The following is a 22,981-nucleotide window of genomic DNA, read 5'->3' on the forward strand; positions in this document are numbered from 1 at the left end:
GTTTTATATCACCACTACTCTCAGGGCCACTACTAGGGGCTGTAAGAGCCCTGATAAAACTCACCCAGGACATCCCCCACCCTGCCCCCTCTGCCCAGGAGCTGCAGAGAAGCTCAGGCCTGGGCACAAGCACCCTTGCCTGAGCTCTGTTGTAGGCATTCCTGTGTTCAGCCCTGCTGTCCTGACTTAATGTTTGGATTTTCCAGATTAATCTCAGACCTGGCTTGTCTCACCTTCCTCTGATGACCACTGGCCTCTCAATGGGACCTGTCCTGCTCACCTTATTCAGATACAGTGGGTCTGAGTCTTGTGGGTGTTCTGCCTGTGCTGTGATCACACACAGCTCCCAGCTTGTGTTCCCTCAGGGAGCAGCCCCAGTCTTACCACTCCTTGATATTACTCTAGGAAAAGCTGTTCCCTTAGGGATCTACACTCCTTCCATGCACTACAGATGGGTGTGACGAATTACTTCATCAAGAGACAAGTTAAACGAAAGCACAGTCAAGGGAGGAGTTCATGACTTACTTTTTCTGTGGCTTCCCAGAGCAATTAAGTAGTCATTTCCCAGAGGTGCCTGTAGATCTGAGCTTGTGATCACCACAGTCTCTGGTCCCATGGCATGGAGCATATCCATGACCTTTCCATGTACAAAAAGGCAGGAATCAGTGACTGCAGTTACGTGTTGGATAAACTTTGCATCATACTTAGGATTTTTGACCAGCACCTTATTTTGGCATGTTTTGTAAAGAGAAAAAACAGTTTCTGCTCAAATAATTCACTTGAATTAGGGGCATTACTTTGATATAGGGGAATCAAAACATCCACACTTAAATGTACACACTTGTTAAAATATACAAGCGTCTCTGTTTGTTATCTTTGGATGCTCCTCTGAAAAGAACACTCTGTTTCAGCTGTGATCAGATTTTTTGCCTGCATCACGTTTTCAGAACGTATCATCAAAAGAACAGGAGAACAAATACACAGACATGTTCACCTGAGCTGGTATCTTGAAACAGTTGTTAGAAAGCCAACAAATCCAGGTCCTGAAATCTTATTTAGCTACTACTTTAAGAGTTAGCAAAATTTTTAGAAGTTAAATCAGAGGTTCAAGTGTGTCTGTCTCAATATTCCTTTCTCATTCTATTTCAACCTCCAAATTACACTTGCAAATTATATACCTTTGCATGTGTATTTTCACTCTCTGTTCCTCACTTAAACTCATAAATACTCTACTTCTGACATCACAATTGGTTACTACAGAAAGAAGTGATTTTGATTTCACAGAAGAAAGAATGACTTCAGTAATGAGTTTAGCATAAAACACAGATAAAATATTAATTCTCCCAGCAGAGTTTAACTAAAAATCCTCTCAGGCTAGCTATGACTCATGAGCAGACGGATTTATTTCTGCTATTTTTTAATTCTCTATTGCTTTTCTTTCTTGTCTAAGCCTCCAGGTTTCTTCAACTGTCAGACCTCTTTGCACAGACATCAGCTGGGTTTTAAAGAAGCAATAAATCCACCAGCATACACTGACATAATCAACTGTGAAATAGTATTAAACTAAATTTCATTTCTCAGTCACAATTCACCAAGAACCTAATCTCCACTATTTCTAGTCGTAGGACTACATTAATATTACATCATATTTAATTTTATGTTAGATGGCTATACTGTCATCACTAGTCTTGTTGAAGAAATGAAAGCATGTCACCATGGAAGCTGATGCCAGAATTCCTACCACCTCAAAAGGGGACAAATTCCAGCATGGATTATTACTCAGAAGGACAGACTATATATGATATGCAGCTGGGGAGACAGATAGATTAAAATATAATATCCTGCAAGCAACTATTTTAAAAATGCTTCCACTCCTAAATATAATTCCACCTCTTTGGAAGAGATTTTTTTAAACCCCATCACAAATAAATGCTATCACACCAAACAGTGAGAAAACTAACTTGCACAACTGTTCAGCACATGCAACTTGTGTTTGCAGCTGAAATATGCAAATCTAAAACCAATGGCTGCCCAGCTAATTGTGTTCTCCTCAAGGCCGTGGGTCCACAGGTGAGGCTGAGAACGGAAGAACTGAGTTGCAGTTAGTGGCATAAAGCACAGCTCATCACCCTCACCCAGCACAGTGGAGTAATGTAAAACTGAGGGCTGTAAAACTGGGGGGGGAAAAGGTGAGAACTAAAACAGCTGAGATCTTTTTAGATGCTTCCTGCAGTGAATCAATGGTAAGCAACCCATGTTGTCTGATGTCGCTACAGCAAAAAAACAACAAACATTTGGGCTGACAGACCCCCAGCTACTCTCCAGGGTGCCACTGCAGCTGCTGTTTGTTTAGAGATTTCGTGTTCTTTTGAAGTTCAAAACCAAACTGGAAGGAATAACATCAGTCCATTATGAAAGCACTTGACTAGTCAACAAAACAAAGAGCTCAGCCCTTCTCAAGACATCAATAAAACCACATTCCTATTTTGTCCTTCACCACCAAGCCCTGCAGCTTTTTATTTTCTTCAGTTTGTATGAAAGGGTAAATCTTTACACCTCGATGCAATATATTTGCAGGCTATCTATCATCTCTGTATGGCAATGACAGCAGCTGTCAATGCTGTGGATTTGTCTGGGAGAAGGAGGAAAAGCTGTCCTCACACTCAGCCTTGCTGCTGCACGACTCACACATGGACAGCAAACAGAGAGACCTGAGCAGGTTCCTGATGCCCAGGGTCACCTGAGGTTTTCACCCCAACCAAAGCATTTCCACAGCACTGACAAGTGTCTGGGTACTTGCCACATGTGCTGCTGCCTCTCTTCTTACACTGCAGGAAAGCAACCTCACAGAGATCTACTCATTACCAAGGTAATGGCTTTATCTGTAGCTCTTTCTGGAAGTTTCTGTCAAAGTCTGACACTAAAGTAGGATATGTTTTGTGCCTGGAGTAGATGAACTTTTTTGATATACAGAAAGAAAGGGTGGAGGCTAAAGTGACTTCAAGGTTAAAGACAAACTGCAAACTGCAGCACTACAGACAGGAATGCAGAAAGAGATCTTACACCCCCTACCCTTTTCCTACTTACCTCTAAAGCATCTTTTTCGGTGTAAATCTTCCTGCCCGTGAGTAACCTGAGAATGAAACAGAAATCTTAAAAGACCACAAGTACTCCAGGCAGTGACTGCTTTGTTTATCCTTTGAAAGGAGGAAAGCTTGGACTGCACCAAACAGGCCTAAACCTTCTGTAGCTTCACGGTCTGCTGGACCAGACCGCTGTCTTTAAAGGTTACGTGCACAGACACACAGTGCTTCTGCAGAGGACTCACACCAGCCCTAACCTGCCTCCTCTAGAGATCCCTGTACCACAAAAATTCCCTTACAAGTGTCTTCTCTCCATCTCCCATGTAGCTGCTCCCTCCCCTCAGGGGCACAGCCTGTGATGTATCACAACAGATTATTTCCTGACCAAAGAGTCACAGTCCTATGTAGACAGGACAAGCAGCAGGCATTTTAAATTCTTAGCTCCTATGAGATGTTGACATGGTGGTATTTCTGAATCTAGTTTTGGGGGGTAGAACCCAACTATCTCAGTTTTGATATTCTAACATATAATAAAAGTTTCCATAGTAATGGGTAAGGATGGGGAAGGTATTTTTTCAACCTGTCCTAGATACAGGCCTCTGGGGATAACAAGAAGTAATCATGAAAATGAGAGACTAGAGAAAACAAGAAAAATCTTTTCCTCACATAACTTCCAGATTTTTTATTGATTTCAGTATGGAACATCTGAGGTTGTCTGAAAAGCACCACTTGAAAGTAACAGCTAAAAACCAAACCCCAAAACATACCTACATAAGGCACAATAGTGAGACAAATAAAATAATGGGGTATCGGCCTTCCCTGATTTTGTCCCCAAGTTTATTTGGCTAGAAAAGGAAATAAGCACTTACTCAGCTTCAAACTGGTTAGGTGTAATTATATCTGCAACAGGTACAACTTTGTCCCTGTAGACTGGGAGGAGATCCTTGGGCACATACTAGGGAAGAAGAAACAGTGTCAAATGCTGTCAGCAGGATCTGCGATGTGGGACTGCAACCCTCCCTCACGGCCTTTTTACTGAAATTATTTGCTAGTTTTGATCAAAAATGAATGTTTGTCAGTATGCAGCCTGGTATTGGCACATGGAGCTTTTCCACCACTGATCACAGCCCAATCCTAACAGCTGTTGGATCCCACACAAAATAACTCATCTTCATTTAGGTTCCAGTGCTGTGTCAATTCACACGACGGCTGACAATGCCAGCCAGGCTACCAGCCAAAACAGAGCTCCTGACAGAAGATGAGAGAACTCCAGTGACACAGGGAGGTAGAGTATCGGGATATTTTCCTGCAGACATGGTCTGTATTCCCTCTGTTGTCTCAGCAGAGAGCCTGAAATAATCCCAGGGCTATGCAGCTGTCATTCCTCCCACAAACTAAACTCATTCAAACACAAGAAATTAAAGCACAAACTTACTGGGATTCAAAGCCACACTTAGGTAAAGTAGCTTAGTTTGGGTGTTTAAAAATTAATAAATCTTTACACATCTTTATAAAACAAACATTCACTGCACAGAGAATCCAAACAGATGAATACTAACCATAGAGCCTTCTCCATTCCATTTGTCACCCATCACTGGATCACACACTGTAATAGAATAAATTTAGGTTTAGAAATGGGGTACAGTTATAGAGACCCTGGTTGAAGGGAAAAAATCTAGGTAACAGCACTGAGCACCTTATAGCTTATATAATTTCACAGCTCTTCCAGTACACTCAGCCTGAAATTTGTAACTGGTGGCTGCCAATCCTGAAAGAATAGGCCATGTCTTAAAGAGTTATCAAGTTGGGATTACCCTCTCCTGCCTGCTTCCATGTTGTTATGTCTGAAGATGATGAGGATGAGAGGATCTGAGTGCTGGGAGTAAAGGGCCTTTTGTTATGGAGAACACAAAGAGCCCTCCCCTTCACTCCCCAACCCTAAACTCTGGAATGGTAGTACGGTTGGGAAGAAATGTGGGAGAAGCTAATAGCTCTGAAAAGAGTCCCATTTCTACTTCAGTGTAAAAAAATACATGCCAAATGTACACACCAAAATGTTGAGTGTATATTAAATAAAAAGTGTATTATAATGAAACAGTAAGAAAATCCATGCCAAACTACATGAATTCATATTTGGTGTAGTAATATTAACATGTGTTTGGGATGGGTTCTGTATCATCAGCAGCATTAACAATGTATTCCAAGTGTCCTCAGTTTCAGAGCATGGAAATAGCCGCAGTGTACTTCAAAAAGGAACATTGTTCATTATATTAAAAGAGCCTTTAGCAAGATAAAAAAGAAATACAAATCCAATCAGTATTTAAGGAAGTTTTTCTATGAATAAAAAGAGGGTAATTTGTTTTACATTTTAAAAGTATTTTCCTTACATTATAATCTATTTATTAAATATAAAGGGTCTTAGAAGCCTAGCTGTGATCTCTACATCTGACCTCTTCCTTCCTTTTCTATACAGTGAGATGTTCCTTTCTACTCATATTCCAACAGTCCTTAGTTTTCATACAAGGCTCTGGAGAATCTGACAATGCAACAGTGTTAATAAAGACTAAAAAGCAACAAAACCCAGTGAAGATCTCTCTGCTACATTTTGCTAAATGAGCACTGTGCTTTGTTAATTTTAAGTCATCAGCAGTAGACACCTGCAAATCCTGCCAATCTTTCTAAATGCTTCCTGACCACACAGTTTACTGAACCTGAAGATGACAGCTAAAAACCATAATTCACAGCTTTTTATCCCACTAAATCCTCCCTGACCTTGCCCTGTCACTCTAAACGTTTTGCTCAATTCAAGCCTACACTGGTTATGTTCAAATGTCCCAAAAGAGATTCAGGAAGGAAAGAGGAGAATTTTTTTCCCACAGGTTTAAGCCTGACATGACATGTTAATGAGGACAGTTGCTAGAGCCTGTTGCTCCCACATTTCAGCAGAAGGCACCAGAGCTAAAAAAAGACTTGGAGTTTAAGGTAAATCATGAAGCTTACAAGGCAAAGTAAGACATTTATGGGATGTTACATGAAGCCATGGCAGGGCAACACGGGAGAGTCTGTCCTGCTTTTGACTGACTGGGAAGTCAGGGAGAGGCTTCAGGCACATGCAGCCTCTGAACTACCACCAGCAACAGCTGGCTGGGATTTTTATCCTTTCTTGGATACAGTCAGTCCTCAAGGCACATTCTCCCTTGGACAGCATAAGGCAAGAAACATACTGAAAGGCATAAAATCGGAAAGATAAAAAGCCAAGTCCCTCAATGCTTAAAAGCTGAAATGAAACACCACTGGAGCCTCAGAGAGCCCCCAGATCAGCGGAGAAGATGGTTGTGAAATGCTGCGTAACATCAGAGCAGTGTTGTCATCCTAAAACAGTAAAATGAATAAAATTAATAAAAACGCAGCGATGAAACAGAAAGGATTATAATGCACTTCCTTACCATATACAAGGTTGGAATTCTGTTGCTTCAACTCCTGGACAATATCCACCACCATTGCAAGAAATGATGTGTCTCTTGTATACCCTTTGGGGAAAAAAATAAAAATAAAGACATTTCTGAAGTCTATTTTCATGAACACTTCTTCTGTTTTTAGTTTTGGATAGGAATGCTGCATACTTCTCATTCTTTGGATAAATGAATTTTTAAAACAAAGGCATTTTAGTAGTTCATTCAGGAAAAATTGGTGGGAAACAAATTCAGACAACTACAAATATAACCTTAAAAATCCATTTACTAAATATGTTATATATGAAGGGCTCATACAATTTCAAAATGCTTGAACATATATAAACAAAGGTCAGGCTAAAAGGAAAAAACCTTTCCTTTTCATCAAAACAGCAGTCTAATAAGTATTATTTATGATGTAGTAAATATTTTAATTTCCATATACTTTTCTCATACTCTGTCTTAAAGCAATTTTTTAATTATTATTATTAATGTTTGCTCTGATAAAGTCTAGCACACTAATGCAATGGAGTTTTAATTTTGAATATTTTAGAGCAATGGCCAAAGTACCAATAAAATTCCTATTTTTTAGGCTTAGCAGTGAAAAAAAATGGAAATAAATTTTACTATATTTTAAGGACTTAATCACACTGCTAGCACCACAATATTCTTATTTAATAATTAATTTCTTTATTTTATAGATGTTTCTTAATTTATATATTTATATATTAACTTCATTTGCAGCATTTATAAATTAACAATTTTATTTTAATTTATTTTAGTTCATTCAATACTATTATTTTGAGCCAGGTAGCATCTTCAAACCTTCAGCTTGGAAATGTCCACTCTACTAAAATATTTAAAAGTGCATTTTGGAGATTTTTTTTTTTTAAACTCGCAAAATTAATCAATTCTTAGATGTTACAGAGAAATGGAAAAAGCTTCCAAGATTTTTGGCCAAAATGCTTTGCCTTATATCTATGAAATGCTGATCATCAGGAAGAAGAGCCAAGCAAAGATTTTTGTTATAGACTGGCTGAAAAAAAAAAATACACAGCTTGGTTAACATTATTGACAGAGGTGTTTAAAACAATTACACTGAATTGGAGTTTATCTCTTACCTTGAGTCTTTTACTGTAAATGAAACAAGTATATGAAGATCTACAAATAACAACAGTCACAAAAGTTAACAGTGTTACTCTGTCTAAGTGGCCCAAAGACAATAACTTCCATCTCAGCCAAGATATCTACAGTCACCAGACATACAATTAACAATAAAATCCTGTCCGTTGAGAAATCAATTTGTTTTCAGTGTGTAAATAATCATATCCAGGTTGTTGGAGGTACAAAGTAGTTGTCCACTACAGTGAATGGCTGTTCCTGTTTGAAGAGAAAAATCTGACTTTTGGCCCTGAATTTTAAGATCAATCACAGTGCAGCTGCAGAATAAAACACTGGAAGTATTATTGGATATTAAGAAATTACTGACATTTCTACCCATGCCTTCTTTTTGTCCATGCTGAAAATGTCTACAGCAAATAAGATTTTAAAACAAACTTGAACAACACACTGATCCATCTACCCACAAATCCTTTTTTAAAAGGCATGTTAATAAAGATTCCCTTTTTCTCCGAAATTTCTTTTCTTTTGCTGAAGATTTCTGTTTCTCATTCTTCCACTTTTAATCTCTTACATCCATTTTGCCAGTACAAGACTGTGATAGAAAGGGTGTAGAGGTCTCTTCCAAGAGTTGGAAGTAAAATAAAAAAGGAACATTTCAGCTAAAAGAATACTCAAACACTATTTAGAATTTTTGCATACTAGCATCTCCTGAAAATTCAGGAGTGTGTGAAAATACAGGGTGTTCTTCCTGGAAATGTCCTCTGAGAGAGTTCTTTCAAGGAAAAAAAGGGTGTTCATCTATTTCTCAATCACAGAGAACTCCTTTATGCCAAAATTAATTTCTTAACCTTAGTTCAATCTACTTTCTATTTAGTCTCCTTTATTTTGGAGATATTCCTTGAAAAAGCCCTGACAATAACTCTTCAGACATGTCATACCCTTCCAGCCAGAATGACTGCTGTGGAGTTATAATCCATACACTTAAAAGTTTCCAATTTTCCCTGTATATAAAGAACTTCCTTACATGTGGAAGCCATGAAATCAATTAAATCTGGTTATATATTTCTGCTTACCTTTAAAAAGTGACTGTTCACTGCTATAAAAAAATGATACTGTAATCTAAACCAGATGCACAACTCTTACTGAGGTGAAACCTGATCGGTAACCTACTTTTGAGAAGCAGGAATTGGATGAGGAGCAATCTTTAATAAAAACTGCACGTAGAATCTCTCATTTCTAGAAAATGTTTTACAAGAAGTTCTCTTTGCCTGTATTTATAAACACTTTGTACTTAGTGCTAGAAAAGGAAGACACTGCAGGACTGTATTCACTCAGACGACCTACATAGTAACAAGAGCAAAAAATCAAGACATGACAGAGTCAAACCCAAAATCCAACCCTGCTTATACTTTGCTCTGTGTCCAAGCACTATGCCTGAAAGATCAAGCAAAAAAATCAAGGACATACAACTGTGTATAAAATCATGCTGCAGTAGCACAGAGTGCCAGTGCTGCAGATTTAGGAGAAAGGGTTAAACTCGTGTCTTCCTAACAAATTTTAAAATAATACTCTGACATTCCTCATCCTTTTTTTCCAGTAGAGGCACTCCCAAAACATTAAGTATGCCTGCACATGACTGGCCTGTACAAGTCTGTAAATTATACAAGGGGATCAATTTACCCACCCAGTTACAACCTGCAGGCTGGAGAGCTCTGGCTGTTCCAAATTAAACAGCACAAGCAGTTGAGACTGTAATATACAGGTGAAATTGCAGGAGGAACCAAAGGAGGGAAATTTTAATTGCTTGGTTTGCAATAAGGAGGGATATGGTTTATATTTCTTTAGTTCTGTTTACATCTCATGAGAACTCCAGGGGACCAGCTCATCTTACCTGTGAGTACATAATCGTAGCGGTTGACCTTGTTCAGCTTCAGTCCTTCATACAGTTCATGAAGTTCATCTGAATTCAACACCTGACCCTTCCAGTGGGCATAACCTGCAAAGCAAATGCCAGATAATTTTTTTCAAGAGCTGGATTTTCTATTTCAGAACACACATTATACACATGCAGGGACCACATCAATTATCAGCATCAAAAAGCATTTCCACCTCTTCTGTAAAATGCTGTTGCCGAATGAAAGCTGCTGTCAGCAGAACAGTTGATGTGCTCAGCTTCTTCTTAGCACTTCTGTCTCTCAAAGAATGACTACACTGCAATTTGAGACTGTCCATTTACCAGCAAATCAAGCTGAGAACACACAAGCTCCTGCAAGATTTCCCATGGAGCCTTTGCAACTACCCCTTTCCTGTGCGGAGGGTGACAAACATATGTTTTAGGCTTCACTGGAGGAGGGTGTCAGCACAACATATCTTTGTTATTTTATACTATATTAGAAAAGAGAAAATTGACAGTTAGATGACAAGCTTAACAGGCTTGTGGATCTGTCCATACCCAGATATGCAGCACTGCTGCACCCCATCAGATGTGGTGCTTGCTGGGACCCGCATGTAACGAATAGACATATAATGTCATCTGACAGATTTTCTTCCCAAAATAGCACAGCTTTAGTACTGAGAATCCTGCAGGAGGAAATGAGTAGCAGAAAGGCACTATAAACAGACAAATAATATCCATACACTCTTATCCTTGAATGATCTCTAAGAATTACAAGCCAATATTCTCAGCCGAGAGGTGGATGGAATGTGAAGTTACTTGGGAGAAACTGAAACGATTTCAGCAAACAGTGAGTGGACCAAGCTTCATGGAAGCCAATTTCAAGGAAAAGAAAAATAATTTCCCTTAACAGAATCTAAATATTTATTGAAAAATGTAAATGCACCTTGCACCTTGTTGTCAAAGCCTGCTGCCCATCTAGGTGGCACCAATCCCTTCCCTGTATGTAAGAATGGAGCTTCCTCCAGGATTTTAGATGAAGCACCCACAGTTTAACTCTTCCAACTTCCATAAAATCAGAGGTTGTTAAAAAGCTTATCTTTTTATTAACTGGAATTAGGAAAAGTGAAATGTTAAAATCATGTATCTTCTTCCATACCACCCTTGTGTGATAACTTCAGCTCTTGCAGTTAGGAAATTCTGTGATAAAAACTGTTGGTTTTGATTATCACTCTAAACTGTGTTATTAGAGTAACTGCCAAAAGGTGCCTGGAGCTTAGTCTAAGCACATTTTTCAGTTTTCCTTCTTATGAATGCAAATACACCCACAGTATGGTGAGCAGATGGATCATTTTGTTCTCCTCAGCTCACAAAGGCCAAGCCTCTAAAACACGACTCGCTGCCAGCTGGCTGGGGGCCTGACTCACATCAGCCACCACCACTCTCTCCCAGGCAAATGCCTCCCACAAAGTCCCTGTGAAGAAATGGACAAAGTGGGGGATTTCCGTATGTCAGGGCTGTGGTTTCATTGCAAAATACAGTGATATTCAAAATTGCAACAGCCAACACCCAGGCACACCTCTAGTTCTTCAGGCACCCCGAGCGTATGAGGAACCCTTGACTACACCTAACCCCAGTAGCTGTAAAAAACAGCTTATGCAGATGTTTGTTCTGTCACATCTGCAGTGGCAGAGAGAAATCATCTGTCCTCTCCTCTTCCTTGAATCTCTGTAGCACTGCAAAGCCAGTACAGGGACACAACAGGGTCCTTCCACTGTGGCCATGAATGAAACTGGGTGCATTTTTCACCCAGAAGCAAGATCTGCTGGCAAAAGTGCAGATTTTTGCCTCACATGTGGCCATAAATATAAATATGAAAGACTGCCCAGACAATCCAGATACTCTCAGGAGGCATCCCTACAAATTCACCATTTAACTAAGAGTTCACCTGGCTGTGTCAAGCTGTCTGTACCAAGCTGCCTTAAATACTCAATGCACGGGGTTCATGTCACACTGATCCTTCCACTGAGGGGGAGAAATAAATATGGAAACACAATATTGGGCAGCAGCCCAGCTTAGCTCAGGAATTGGTAACTCACCCACATGGGGCAGGGACATTGAACTCTGTAGCAATGACTTCCAAAGGTTCTAAAGGAGCCTTTTTACTACGTGGTAAAGTGTAATACAACCTAAAGTCTAATCACACAACAGCCAGAGGAAAAATAAAACCCTAGGGAAGCTCTCAGGGAAGCCCCAGCTATTCAGACAGAAAAAAAAGGTGAATGCCTTCACTGGATCTGCAGAGAACTGTGATTTCACTAGGAACTGAATTATGCTGGAGCAAGAAGAAACAAACAAAATCAAAACTGGCAGCAAAATGGAAATCACCCTGAGCCCTTTCCCCAGGGTAATGTCATGTAACATGATGAACAAGGTGCAAACCCCATGACCCTGCATTTATCCTGCTCTCCTCGTGGAACATACAACCAAAAATCAGCTTCTGTAGAGGGACAGAAGAAAAAGCCCGTTACTCATGTTCAAAAAGTGTTTCACTAACTGCAGAATGGATAAATTGGGGTCTCAGGAAGAGGGACTATCTTGAAAGGGGTCTTCCCTGAGTCTTCCTTGTTTTATGTGCAAAACCACCAAATAATTCCCCTCAGTGCTGGACTGAGAGAACAGAGAACATTGCAAATCATGATCCAGCTCTCCAAAAGACCACTTGGCTCAACCTAACTGTATTAGTCTCCCAGATTTGTAAATAATTTTAAACACACAGAAGAGCATAAGCATTCAAATGACTTTATACCCCTTCTGCTTATCTGTGATATGACCTTTTATTGCAATTATCTATTTGGTTTTAGCACATAAGGGAATGAAAAACAGGTAAGATATCATGACTTATGTCATTTATCCCTCTAAAAGGACATATGTATTCATCAGTCTCCAGGGAAATATCTTGGTTCATCTGTACGAAAAAGAAAAAAAAATAACAAAACCACAACCCAGAGAGGTAGCTAATACTACACCCAAGATGAATTTACACACTTTTTTGTCTTGCCTTCCTCCACTAGTACTTTTTTTCTCCTTTGGAATGTATTTATAATCCTCTTAATTACTTTCAAAAACAAGGAAGAAAGAAAATAAAAGTCCCAAGCATATCAGAAGGGACAAAAAACCCCAACCAAGCAACACAGCAAAACAAAAAATAAGCTACCATTTCGGTACAGCAAGGCGTGTAAGATTTCTTTGTTTTCCAACCCAGAACACTCTGTTCTGAGGTTTGAGTTCCTCCTGTGGTGCTCCCTGCAAAACTATTCCAAGTGGCTTCACTACCCAAGTATTTCACATGGGAAAAAGGAAGAAAGATCTAGTGTTTAAGGCAGATGATGGACAGGCAGTCTGGTTTGAATTACAAAATTCACATGTAAACTCCAGCAGACAACCTGGTCTAAACACATGACTAATCTTTAGCTACCAGGAGGCCTTCAACAAAAACAGAAATACAGTACCAAATTCCCCACTGGATTTTTTACAGCTGGGCAGTGTGGGAGTAAAATACTAGCAGTGTTAGGCATGAGTGGAGATCTTTTCTTTTTGCCCCTGCACACACAGGTGTGAGTGACTGTATATGGGTGGCAGACTATGAGGAATCACATCAAGACATAATTATCATTTATCACGTATTAGACCTACCAGCCAACCCAACCACCCACTACACACCCACTAAGTGGAAGTCAAAAGTGCTTAGAAATAAAAAGGAACAGAAAAAAAACCCCTGGGCTCTTTGTTCCAGAGCAGTTTCAAAGGTAGGATTTGGACAGCAAAGTAAGCACATTATATGCTTGCTGGTAACCTACCAATGAAAAACAAAAATGAAAATCCCTGAGGAATTAAAAATGCACCCCAAAATATCAACAACAGAATAATAATAAAAAAAAATCTAGATTTTAATTTTTGCACATCAGACAATGAGATGCTTCTGCAAACAGTACAATAAAATAGAATAAAAAGCACAGTCTTTGTAGGCTGCATGACAGCTTCTTTTATTTGTACATGAAGCACGATGCCATTCAAGTGTGAGTCACTCTAATCACAAAAGATCCTCACGAAGCAACATGACAAACTGTTCTCCCAGGGGGACTGATTTAAAGCACATTTTCCAAATTTCAGGATTATCAGAGACTAAAGAAAGCTGAATTTTCTGAGCAGGAGTCAGCAGAAAGTTGCCCGTGGTAGCTTACTAATTTAAAGACAGGGCAAAAAAAGAGCAATAATGATTCACCCAAGAAAGTCTGTTAGTCATAAATTCTCTCTGCATTTTATCTTTTGCTGCCAGGACCAAGTTTAAAAACAGGGAAAGAAGGAAAGAAAGAACATCATGTCCAGAACCTCACAGACTTTTCTACCTGTGCTCCTCTGGTATGTGGCATTCTTTCAGAAACTACAGTTCACACCTAGATTTTGAAGGAGGAATTTGTCCTTCAGCTTTAATGAGGATGCCAGAAAGGGTTCTCATAAGATTTTGTTTTTATAGGAAAATCAAGTTGCCTTCACCCATTCATCCAGCACACAATGCTTGTGTATTGCAGCACTGCTCCAGACCCAAGTTCTGCTTCCCAAAGCCATGAGATTGTGTGGCAACCTTTGGGATTTTTTTTTAAACGCATTTTCTAAGACAATCAAGATTAAAGGAAAAAAAAAAGAAATAATGTCACTGGTAAACACCAGGAGTAGTTCCTGGTGTTTATATTTTACAGACTTGTTACCTTTGAGACATTTTTGGGTTTGGGATTTTCATTTAGGTCTTCTTTTGGGGGAAGACCCTTCTACTATCCACTACTATCTACTACCCTTCTACTATCTCCACTGTCTGCCAAACCTTTAATGAAACACCGATAACCTTTCTCCAGCTGTTTCTTTCTTTTCTGTTTTAAGAACCTGCTCATCCTATTGGTAATGTAATTTTCCTACCTTCAGACACATTCAGTTCATGGTCAGTAAAACTTCTTCTAAGCTCTTTTAATGCCCTGTAAAGCTGATTTAATCTTGAAACTGAAAGCCAACAGACAACATGTGCTCATGCACCTTAAGAGCCAAGTTATTTAACATGAAAAAATTGCTTAATTTCTGGAAGATCACAGGAGTTTTACCCAGCTACCAAAACCAAACAACAGAAAATCCCAAACTCCAAACCTAAACACATTAAAGAAATGGAAGTCACACCTAAGTACCTCTGAAAAACATGACAGAACCTTTGTACTGTGCCAAAGGGTACAAGCAAAATAAGCAGCTTTTTGACTGAGCCAGAAAAGGCACCCACCCCCTTGTTTAATTATTACCTCTTTTGTGCCTTTCCTTAACAAGCAGAGATGGCTTTCAAGCTACTTTTGAAACATGAATTTCTTCTTCCCAGGCTGACACTACATTCCTTCCATGATAGGCATCTTATAATCTCTTGAAAGCTGCAAGGAGCTCAACACAGTGAGAGAAGACAGAGGCCTCCTTGTCTGCTCTCTGTTCCAAAAATGAGCAGTTTATTAACACACCTGTTCCTGTGAGATACTAGGAAAGTACCTCAACATTTGTGGGGGGTTTTTTTGTTTGGTTGGTTTTTTTTTTTTTTTTTAATTTTGTTTTGTTGTTTGGTTTTTTGTTTGTTTGTTTGTTTTTCTTTTGTTTGGTTGTTTTTTTTTTTTTCTGTGTGTGTGTGTGTCAGAAACAAATTTTGCTCTTTTTCAAGATGTTAAAGTCTGGATTTGCTTCTAAAGACACCCGTGGAATGTCTTTATCTAGAGTAGATCTCCCCTCAAATAATCCATCACCACCAAGACAGTAAATGTGTCTCTTTTGATCCAGAAACAGCAAGTCACTTGGAGCTCCTTTGTGGGTGAAAGGTATTGCTAAAATAAACATAAATTTCATCTTTCTTTCAAAAGGTAAAAGTTCTCTAGCACTCTGAATATTAATAAGTCTGAAAGTATTATGTGAGTGCATCATATAAATAAAATAAAAATACACCCAAATGTATTAACACCCTTCCTCCCTCCAAATTTTAGGATACTTGCTAGCCATCTGAGTAGGCACACAAAGATAGGAAACATTGAGTCTACCTCAGTATTCTCTGATGTTTGGGTTGGTAATGTGATTATGACTGTCATAGGGCCATAATGCACAGAAAACCATTCTGAAGACTCCCCCATTCACAGGCCTGGCTGTGTAAATGGCCTTATTTGTGTTGTTTCACTGTCTGAGTTAATTAGATTACTGCCTAACAAAGAGAAACTCACACTCTGAAGGGCAGATCAGGACATTACCACCTCATATCATGCCCTACTCCCAAATCCAGACTTCAGAGAGACTTTCAAAAGATGAAAATTACATTTTCGTGCTATATCGTGAAAATGTGAGTGAAAACAAAAGGCCAATCTCCTCTCCACTGCCATGGGATGAGGTGAGCCACGTGTTGAGCAGAGCTGAGTGACTGTGGAGTAGTATCTGTAAAATTTTACCTGTGTGGTTTGAAAACTGGACAGAGTTCACCGTATCAACTTCAAATCCCAAAACCTGTAATAGAACACAGGGATACTTCTTTTACTAACACAGCTTCATTAATACGTTACCAGTGTCACAAAACACAAGGAAGTACTCTCAGTTTCCAGTGCATATTTAAAAATCTTGAAAGCTGAGTCAACAAACATGCAACATAAACAAACAGCAAAGTGCTTTACTACAGCAACCAACATGGAACAAAAGTGCTGCTGGCAACAGCACCAGGAAAACAGAGCTCTGGATCCTCAGGCTGGAGTTCATCTGGGGATAAGGATGGATGGGCTGGTCCAGCAGCAATCACTGAAACCCTGAAGAGAACCTTTCTTGGCAAGAAAATATCTCTCAGGTACTAAATTAATGCAAAATATGGAGGGAGGATGCTGTTGGTATTCCAGAAAGCAAATTTTTATAAAAGGAGGACAGAAGAATCTTAAAAGGAATCAATGCTACAAGCCATACTTGGATGTCACAATCAGTTTCTTAACAGCTAAAAATGAATAGAAAGAAATGCCAGAGAACTTATTTGAGGCATGATTGGGCAGAAAAGGGAGAAAGCTCTTAAAAACACAGAGTAAAAAAGGCCTAAAGCATGTTCCAAAAGCCACCTGGTACCTTGCATTACCAGCAATCCAAATATTAAAATATCCAAGAATTTGCTAATGCAATCAACAAACATTCCTGTTGCCCGAAAATATATGAATATTATAAAAATAACAGCATTGAGTCAGGAGAAAACTAATGAGGATTTTTAACCTCACAATACCTGCTTAATACAGGCATTGCTGGCTAAGCCATTTTTGTCTCTCATGGAAGGAATTCTAATGCAAAAGTGACATTAACAGTCTGACGCTGAATATTTGTTTCCACATCCAGCTTTCTCTGAGTAAGAAATCTCTTCAAAAGACGAGCTGCTATGTATGGCTCAGTGAGTCATACTGGGAGATAAAAAGGAATGATGCACCACTGTGTATGATCCTCTTTCAGGCAATTTGCTGGGAGGGGGGAGTGAAGAAACAAAGCTTTTTCAGTCACGTTTTTTTCACCGAGACTCACGACTCTCCCTTTTCAGCATGAAGGCAACCCCTTCACACACATTAAAAACCTCTGGGTGTATGTGCCAGACATCAGGCTTTCCCTGTGCATGTACTTTCTCCGTGATAAGCCCCTTATTCCAATCCTTGTGCTGCTACAAGAAGGATGTATGTGCTGCGACAGATCACTCCTTCTCCCTGCAGGTGCTACACTTCTGTGATTTCACAGCTCAGAGTCCACACAGGTCTTCACAGAATTCTTATTTCAGTATTTAATAAAGGTTTCTGTTCATTCCACACCAGAAAGCAAATTAATCCTTTGATAATGACAGACAGAATGGAGGGTTGCCTCAACCTGTTCTAGTTCAAATTAACCCCAGTTTCTACTCCTTGCCTAGGTTCTTGTTTTACCTTGGTGGATTTTATTTTAAAGGCCCAGGAATTAAAAGGGGTGAGAACATGACCATACTGTAATGACCTTAACCTTGATGTTTGCACATGCTCTTCAAAGAAATAAACGATAATATGACCTCTAACCAGACTGTCACCCCATATTCAATTCCCCTCCCTGCAATGAACAGACCTCAGTAGTTCTTACTTCCTTCAAATGTCTTGGCAACAATTGTGAATTAATCCATTTCATACCACGTCTCTTCAACTATTTAATACCTGACACCACAGAACACACTCACTGTGATTTACTAACTAATCAGATTCACACAGGGCTTTGGGGAAGGAGAGCAAGCACAGCTGCTGAAGGGAGGGCAGTTCCACAACACAGGTAAGCACTGTCCCAGAGCAGTCCTCCTCTATTCTCTCCACCAGCACTAGCTATCATTTGATTTCTCAACAAGCTTTTCTGTAGGATTAGGGACTTTTGGTTTGTTTTGGCCAGTTAATCTGCTTCAACCAGCAGAAGGGAAAATACAAGTGAGGCCACCTCTCCTGCAGACAGCCAGGTGCCAGGTTAGCTTAGCTGTGCACTTGGTACTAAAGAAAATGCTTTGAATAGTTGATGAAAAGCCACAGACAACTCAAATTCTGCAAGGGAGCTGGATATTCTCACTTTTTTTCACCGGTGCAAGACAGGCTAAAAAGCCTTTAAAGGTCTCCAGAACAATCACTGGTGTTAGTTTACTCTGTCACAGTTTCTAATTTGCTCTGAAGTTTTTTTCTTGAATAAACACGTACGACTAAAATCTAACACACCTCATTCAAGCCTCAAAATAAGCCACAGTTACTCCAAAGCACTGCCTTTTATAAAGATTCTTATAAAAACAGAGGATTAAAATATACAAAACGTTATTTAAAAACTATGTACAATTAAACTCCCTATTTAGTACTACCTTTGAAAGAAGACCAACAGATGTTAAGGCCTAGGCCCAGTATAAAGTAGTAGAATAATCAAAAAAAATGTTGAAGTCATGTTAAGCCAGGTCATGCTTGCCACCAGGGAGAAGTCCATTGAAAAGTCTCATGGAATTTAGTCACCAGAAGAAGACCTGAAAACAGGGTATATTGACGTGTTGAAAGCAGCTTTTGACAGCAATCACCTCTTCTGGGGCTGCAGAGAAAACTATTTTGGTTTGTGTAGTTCATTTTAACAACCAGATCATTTATAGTGGATAAGGAAATGTTTTCTCCTTCAATCAATGTTTAAAAACCAGTATTAGTAACTGTCAGCCTTGCACAGCTGAAGGACTGCACACATCAGAGAGAGTTTCTGATGTACTGAATGATGAATACTTTCCCTGCTTACAAGGGAAGCTGTGTTCAAAAGATGCCTTGTTAAACCTTTTTAATACATGTAATTTAATTCCTTTTAATTCTTTGGGCAGAGCTGACTAAAAGAAGTGATTTTGAGGTTTGGGGTTTTTTTCCAATTAATTAAGAATTTCTACTCAAACCAGAGGTTAAATAAATCTTAGTTCTAAGTTTACTACCTAATTAGAAATACATGGGGTTTCTTATGTACAGACTTAGAAAACTGAGATAGAGTAAAAGTGTTGAATCAGATAAACCTAAAACCCTAAAAAATGTCAGCCTCTCATATTTGCACACAAAAGAACACATGTCACAAAAAAATATGCCTTTGGTTGGATACCAGCATTTTTTTCTAATGTCATAAGCCAGTAGAAATCCACCTTTTCTTTGGAAAATTACTAGAAAGTAAAAATTCAAAAGAGGACTAAGGTCAATATATATTTTCTTGCTTGTGTTCCTTGTACTTCTGTGTAAATAAACTGAGAAATTCACCCCACTTGGATTTTGATTATTTTGCTTATAGCAGAAGTGCCTTCAGAGCATATTTGATCAGTGTCAGGACTGAGCTTACTAAGAAATGCACAGTAATACTTAATTTATTGCTTCTCTATACCATCTTGAAATAGTCCACACCCGTGCTACTTCCCCTGCTCCCTACAGCAAGTGTCCGGTGGGGATATTCCTGCCTCTGGTTTTAGAAATATAGGTGACATCAGACACTCTGCAAGTGTCCAAGGGCTCCAGCTGCCAGGGATGCACATCACCTACGTTACAACCATCCCCCGATCTGGATGATCTGGTCTCCTCCAGGCCCTCCAGCACAGAACAATTCCAGGTTTCCACGCTCTCCCCCTCTGCTGTCATTCTGTGTAATCAACATTAGCCCACAGAACTGCAAATCTTGGGCAAATCTAAAGCCATCACCAGTTTGGGTAAGGATGATAAGAGCTCTTCAAAGGAAAAAGATGACTAAGTTCGTCCCAAATCTCTCAGCCTCCAGTCTAAGTACGTGTCAAACACTGTTCTTCTTAAGACACAAATTAAAATTGCCTATATCACATCATACAGTGACATTTACTGCAATTGAAATCTCAGAGGAAAACGGGCAAATTTAATGTATTTTTTAAGTATCTTCAAGCAAGGAGGCAGAACTGTTAAACTTCTAAAATTAAATCACTAACCATCAAAACTGGAGGAGTCCTGTATTTGGAAGGCATGGCTGGCAGATGTGAATGACACATTTCAGAAAAATATTTGGAAGATTAAATCAAAATACACACACCAGAGCAGAATGCATTAGAAGAAACAGCCAGCATGAAGCACACGTGCCAACATTATGTTTGAGATGAAGTTGGGCTGAGCTCTTCATCACAAATAACTGAAGGAAAGGGACAAACATCATCCAGTTCTTCCCACAGTGCAGACAGTGCTATCCCAGCCTTGTAAAGAGAAGGTGCATCACCTGGGCAGGCACCTGGCCTAGAGAATTATCTGAATGCACCTCTCCAAACTAGCAAATGTTCAAGGGAAAAATCAACACAACAGAAAGGAAGAGACTTCAGAATATGTTGACAACCTCTAAAGGTGTCGGCTCTTTTTTGAAAACAGGACCAACCAGTTTTATCTAAAAGGACAGAAGAATTTAAACTTAAGCCACAAATAAAAAGCCAAGAAATGGGTCCCCTTCAGGATTCAAATTTTACATGTGATACCAGTTGTTTTACTAGAAGAACAACCTAATGACCGAGACAGACAGAAAATGTCTTAAGGTGGGCAAGTTACATAAATAGCATGATCTCAGTTAGGGTTCACCTCTAATAATGCAATTCTTTGGACTCTTGGCACTGTGTTACCACACTAATTAGAGCTTTGTTTAAAATTTACAGCCTCTCTTCCTTCCAGAAAACATTTCAATATACAAACACTGAAACAAACCAGTACCTAAGCAATAGAGAAATGAACAGGGAGACTTTGAAGCAAGTGCAACATCTCAAATCCAGTTTTAATGATTGCTAAGCTTTATGTTTATATTTGTGTAATCTACATTATGTACCAATGGTCTCGAGATAAATAAAAGTACTCATTTGTACCTCCTAATACTATTTGGTATCTGATTGTTAACACCACTTGAGACAGAAAACTGTTCACTTCAAAGATTATCTCTGCCTTAGGGTAAATATTAATATAAATTCTCATTTAATAATTTTATTTACTTTGAGAAATGTGAAAAGCTATTATTGAACTGCTCCTGTTTAACATTTATATTGCAGCTTTACTATGCTCCTGCAGGGGAAAAAAGGTAAATTTTCAAAAGTATCAAACACTTTATAGTACTCAAGAAATTCTTTTTCCTTGCTTGGATGCAGTTTAGGGAGGTGTCAAAGGGGGGAAAGGTGTTTGGGTTTTTTTTAGAAAAATAACCAAATAAGTATCTTGTATCTCCTAAGTGGGTGAGAAAAATTGTCCCTGTGACTACATGAATTTCTGAACTGAACTTTTATTGGTTTCCTGGGTACTAAACACTAGAAACAAACAAAAATCCCAGCTGCCATTGCATTATCTGTACATATGTAGAGAAAAGAGGTTTATAGGGTGCTGAGAGAGATGCTATGGAATTACTGTCCTTGCAGGTTTTCAAGACCCGTGAGGACAAAGCCCTGAGCAGCCTGGGCTGAACTTAGTGCTGCCCAATCCTTGAGCCAAAAGCTGGACTGGGACTTCAGGAGGTCCCTTCCAGCCTGGGTCACCCCATCATCAGTGATACCATGACATACATAAAGCCCAACTTTACCCACTGTAGATTTCCACGTGTAAAATCACACAAGATATCACTACCTGTGCCACCCTAAAGTTGTGGTTCTAAGGTTAAATCCCAGTGGTAGGGTATGTTTACACTATTAACTATGCCAGCTTTGACAGTAAAGATAATAAGTCCTTTGCTGTTAAATGACCAGTGGACCGATTTAAACGGAATGTTTTAATTTGTATTTAATTTAGGCAACCTTAGAGAACAATGACCTAGTTCTGCAAGAATGAAATTCAATTAAAAACACCTCTCTATTCTACAACATGGCCAGTATATATTGCCCTCTCTGGGCACTGGCTTTGTGCCTCTAGCAGCATTTTCATTTTAAGGTTTGAAACTAAAACGGCAGAGAAGTACTGCAGCTTAGGTTAGAGGAAAAATCTGGAATAAGTAAAAGGCAGAGTAGAAAAAAAAAGGCAATGTAAGGAAACAAAAAGGTTGTATAAAACCAGACTGTGTAAACTATATACACGTTTCTTCCATAGTATTTATGTTCCTGATACATGTTCACAGGTTGCTATCTATATTTCATGGAATAAAGCCAAGACCTCCATCCAAACCCTCCAGTTCCTTCAAAGTTCTTAATTTTAGAAAATGTTAGCTTCACCATACCAGAACACATCAAAACCAATTTTCTCAGCTGAGTCCACAAAGTAGATCACAAATCCATGGAAAGTATCAGAGGCTGAAGCTGGAAATCAAGCTCAGCCAGTCTTTCATATAAATTCTTTTATTGTGAACACAAGGTACCTTCTTTCCTGTATGCATAATTAGAACTTCACATCCAGACCTGAGCTACAAATGTCCCACAGGTGAAAATCTTGCTATATCGTTTGTTTGTTTGCATGTCTAAAAGGTAGATTTATCTCCAAGGGAAAAGCAATTTGACAAGAAAAGGGCACTGTCTAAGAAGGAACAAGATTCTGCTAACCAGGAGAAGAAAACTTTTGAGATTCCACTTTTGGAAGGAGGATTTGACCATCATGCATCTCACTCTTCCCGAAATAAATGCAGCCTTGTATTATAACACTTCTTTGTATTTCTTCTGTTTTGTAGCAACATACTCACTTTGTAAGTAAAACTTTCATGGAAAAAGAATGACTCTGTTTCTAATTAATATTCAAATATGAACCATCCAAGCCAGGATGAATGTGGAACCATGAATGAACCATGTCCTGTCCTTTGTGCCAACAGATGGTAACAAACTGACGAGTTAGAGCAAAGTAGCAGTAAATATTTAAAAAACCAAGAAGCTTAACACACACTAAACAAGTGAA

At 39.1% G+C, this 22,981-nt stretch overlaps 1 protein-coding gene across 2 annotated transcripts in view; it reads right to left on the minus strand.

The window, feature by feature from the left end:
* Positions 1-22,981, minus strand: part of PDXK (pyridoxal kinase) — a 48,607-nt gene that overhangs the window by 11,525 nt on the left and 14,101 nt on the right. For both annotated transcript variants that reach the window (XM_064646977.1, XM_064646978.1), the window contains exons 2-8: positions 16,064-16,118; positions 9,549-9,653; positions 6,530-6,613; positions 4,643-4,689; positions 3,953-4,038; positions 3,088-3,133; positions 526-637 (exon numbers count right to left, since the gene is read on the minus strand). In XM_064646977.1, coding sequence (XP_064503047.1) covers positions 526-637; positions 3,088-3,133; positions 3,953-4,038; positions 4,643-4,689; positions 6,530-6,613; positions 9,549-9,653; positions 16,064-16,118 — 535 coding nt within the window. The remainder of the gene's footprint in view (positions 1-525; positions 638-3,087; positions 3,134-3,952; positions 4,039-4,642; positions 4,690-6,529; positions 6,614-9,548; positions 9,654-16,063; positions 16,119-22,981) is intronic.

The sequence above is a fragment of the Pseudopipra pipra genome, chromosome 2 (assembly GCF_036250125.1).
Source record: "Pseudopipra pipra isolate bDixPip1 chromosome 2, bDixPip1.hap1, whole genome shotgun sequence".
Lineage (NCBI taxonomy): Eukaryota > Metazoa > Chordata > Aves > Passeriformes > Pipridae > Pseudopipra > Pseudopipra pipra.